General features: G+C 33.7%; 1 protein-coding gene across 1 annotated transcript; it reads left to right on the forward strand.

The window, feature by feature from the left end:
- Window positions 1-228: 228 nt before the first annotated feature.
- On the forward strand, window positions 229-1,207 carry LOC149164771 (expansin-A2-like). The gene is made up of 2 exons (XM_089430979.1): window positions 229-545; window positions 679-1,207. The coding sequence occupies exons 1-2, from the start codon at window positions 337-339 to the stop codon at window positions 980-982; spliced, it is 513 nt and encodes a 170-aa protein (XP_089287105.1). The 5' UTR covers window positions 229-336; the 3' UTR covers window positions 983-1,207.
- The last annotated feature ends 2,008 nt before the right edge of the window (window positions 1,208-3,215 follow it).

Consider the following 3,215-nt stretch of genomic DNA (forward strand, 5'->3'; position numbering starts at 1 on the left):
GGTGCGGCTTTTGCATTAGATGGTGGCTGGCAATCTGCACATGCTACGTTTTACGGTGGCAGCGATGCGTCGGGCACAATGGGTAAGTTCATACCTCCACAAAACTCCAGCCCTGTGGACGTCTCGGAGGGCGCAGACACTATTCGCTTTGCAGTTTCAGCTTTAGATTAATAATTTAATACCATATGTTAGCTAAAGCAAATCGATGGTGAAATTAATTTGACAGGCGGTGCTTGCGGATACGGTAACCTATATAGCCAAGGCTATGGAACGAACACTGCAGCTCTGAGCACGGCGCTTTTCAACAATGGCGCTACTTGCGGAGCCTGTTACGAAATGAAATGCGACCACCACTCCGACCCTCAGTGGTGTCTACCGGGCACTGTGACAATTACTGCTACTAACCTCTGCCCCCCTAACTCTGCTCTTCCCAACGACAATGGAGGATGGTGTAATCCACCTCTCCAACACTTCGACATGGCTCAGCCTGCGTTTCAACAGATCGCCATATACAGAAGTGGCATTGTTCCAATCATCTTCAGAAGGTAATTAATTAATTATTACCCTAATTTGTCTGTCAACACTCCACTCCTATTCTTCAATCCTTAGAATTTATTCCCAACTTGACTTTAATTGGGATGAAATCCTAACCGGCAAGGTCAATATTTATGTATGCAGAGTACCATGCGTGAGGAAAGGTGGAGTTCGATTCACGATCAATGGCCACTCCTATTTCAATTTGGTACTCATTACCAACGTAGGAGGTGCAGGCGATGTGGAGGCGGTTTCCATCAAAGGTTCCAACACTGGCTGGCAAGCAATGTCCCGCAACTGGGGACAGAATTGGCAGAGCAACTCATATTTGAATGGGCAGACTCTCTCCTTCCAGGTCACCGTTAGCGATGGGAGAACCATCACATCCTATAACGTCGCTCCCGCAAATTGGCAATTCGGCCAGACATTTGAAGGACAGCAATTTTAGCCCATTGTCATCTGCTTCAAAACTAACCTGTCCAAATAGAATAGTACAATAGGCAGTATTCCACACTAACCAAGGGTACGAGGATTGCTACCCACTTCTAATTGTTTCTGCTGTATAGAATTGATATACACGTCCTGTATATTGCTGCGCTGACTGGGGACGGTGATATATTGTATCAGTGACATGTTTCTCCTAAATTCTGTAAATTGGAGCTTTATGTTTTAATTGTTATCATTGACGGCAATTATTGGAGATTTTGATGACCTCTACTCGCGCATTGTCGTGATTGAGTTAATTGATTTTGGTAGCCTTCGGCTCCACTAATTAGTTGATGGGCTCCACTAATCATGTTACCTTGGTTGATGGGCGCTTCTCAAAATTTAGATGGAACTTTGACAAATTTATTTCACAGGTCAGTGAAACCGCTGCATACATTCAAAGCCTCTCCGTTCATCTCGACTCCCCTCCTACAATTCCTGTTTTTCTGGCAGGTGCTGCGAAATTGCGAATGTTATCTAATATTTTATTGCAACACATATTCCTGCTTCGCCGTCCCGGTAAATTGCGAAAACGCGTTTGACTGGGGACTTCGCCATTGTTCAGACGTTTCTGTGGTTTGAAGCATAGTTACCAAGTTCGGCCGTCTTGGCAAAAGTGTTCGGAAATTCGCGGAAATTCGCTGATTTAATACGTATAGGATATATATAGGATATCTTCAAAACCTCATTTTACTTTAATATATATATATATATATATATATATATATATATATAAACTGGGTAGGAAATCCAATCCACTCTATTGATAATGATGAATGACAATTATTAACTAGTGTGGAGAGCTCAATAATGTGAGAAAATATTTTTCAACAAAAATATTAACAAGCAAAGAGATACTCATATTCATAAAATATCCAATATCGTATTAAATTTCAATTAAAACAATTTAGCTTATCATAGATTTGTTAAGTTTTTTTTTTTTTTCTTGAAAAATAGAGTTAAGATAGTTTTACATTTTGGTATATGTGTTATAGTTTTGTAGTTTTTGAATTTCCAACTCAAATGAATTTCCAATCCACATTTGAGTTGGGTTTTCTTTAGCCATTGATATGGTTTTATTTTTTTTATTGGATGACATTCTAAATACAATAGGAAATAGGACATTCTAAATACAATAGGAAATAGGATTTGTAATTATGAATTAAAGAATCTAAATAATTTTTGTATGTAAAAGTTGTTGTACTTATATAGTGTTATATGAGCTATCATTGTTTTGATTTCTATGGTTATGTTTTTCAATTTTATTGATTAATAATATTGGGTGAATTTCACTATATTGTTATGCCCATTATAACATCTTTTTTATTCTATTTTATTTTTTTCTTCATTCCTTTTTCTAAATAAAAATATATTTTTCTACAAAAATTGAATGAATTATTAATAAATTTTGTAAATCTTATAAGTTAGATATTTTTGAAAGTATTAAATCAAGAAAATTTACAATTTCAATCAAGTTAGGTCGAACACTTTTGTGATCCATAATTAAGAGAGATAGTCTTTCGGATTAATCGCATCGCAAGGATTGGGTCTACGTTATCGATCTGAGAAAATAAATAGCAGGGATGCATCATTGCACCGTTCATAGCTACTCATTAGTGAAATAATATTATTTGGTTAGAAACTAGCTGTTATGTAAAAATAAATTACTTATTATCGAACGAATCGCAAATTTGTTAATTAAATAATAAAATAATAATATAAGCAAGGAGTGACCTAGTCAATTAACTAGTCAATATAATAAGTGATTATAATAATATTAGGTAAAAGTTTGTTTTTTTGTTGGTAGAAATATAATATGTTTACCAAATTAAGTAACTCAAATCTTATAAATTCATATAATAATGTCATATGTCTATTATAAATTTATCTAATAATAATAGTTTGAAAATAATTAATTTTAGAATTTTATATGATAATATGTTACTAAAGAACTAACATATTTGCTAAGTTAAATAACTAAAATCCGATAAACTATTATAAGTTTATATGATAGTAGTTTGAGAATAGTTAATTATAGAGTCTTATATAATAATATAATACTAATATTATGAATCTATATAAAAATTTAAATGAAATTAATAATCAATAATATAATTATTTATTTATATCAAAATTTTCAATCTTTTTTTTAAGATAACTATATATTAACAAACATTCAGAAAGGACTATAAGGG

The sequence above is a fragment of the Pinus tabuliformis genome, chromosome 5_1 (assembly GCF_031772625.1).
Source record: "Pinus tabuliformis cultivar Carrire ecotype Pingquan chromosome 5_1, CPIR1, whole genome shotgun sequence".
Taxonomy (NCBI): Eukaryota; Viridiplantae; Streptophyta; class Pinopsida; order Pinales; family Pinaceae; genus Pinus; species Pinus tabuliformis.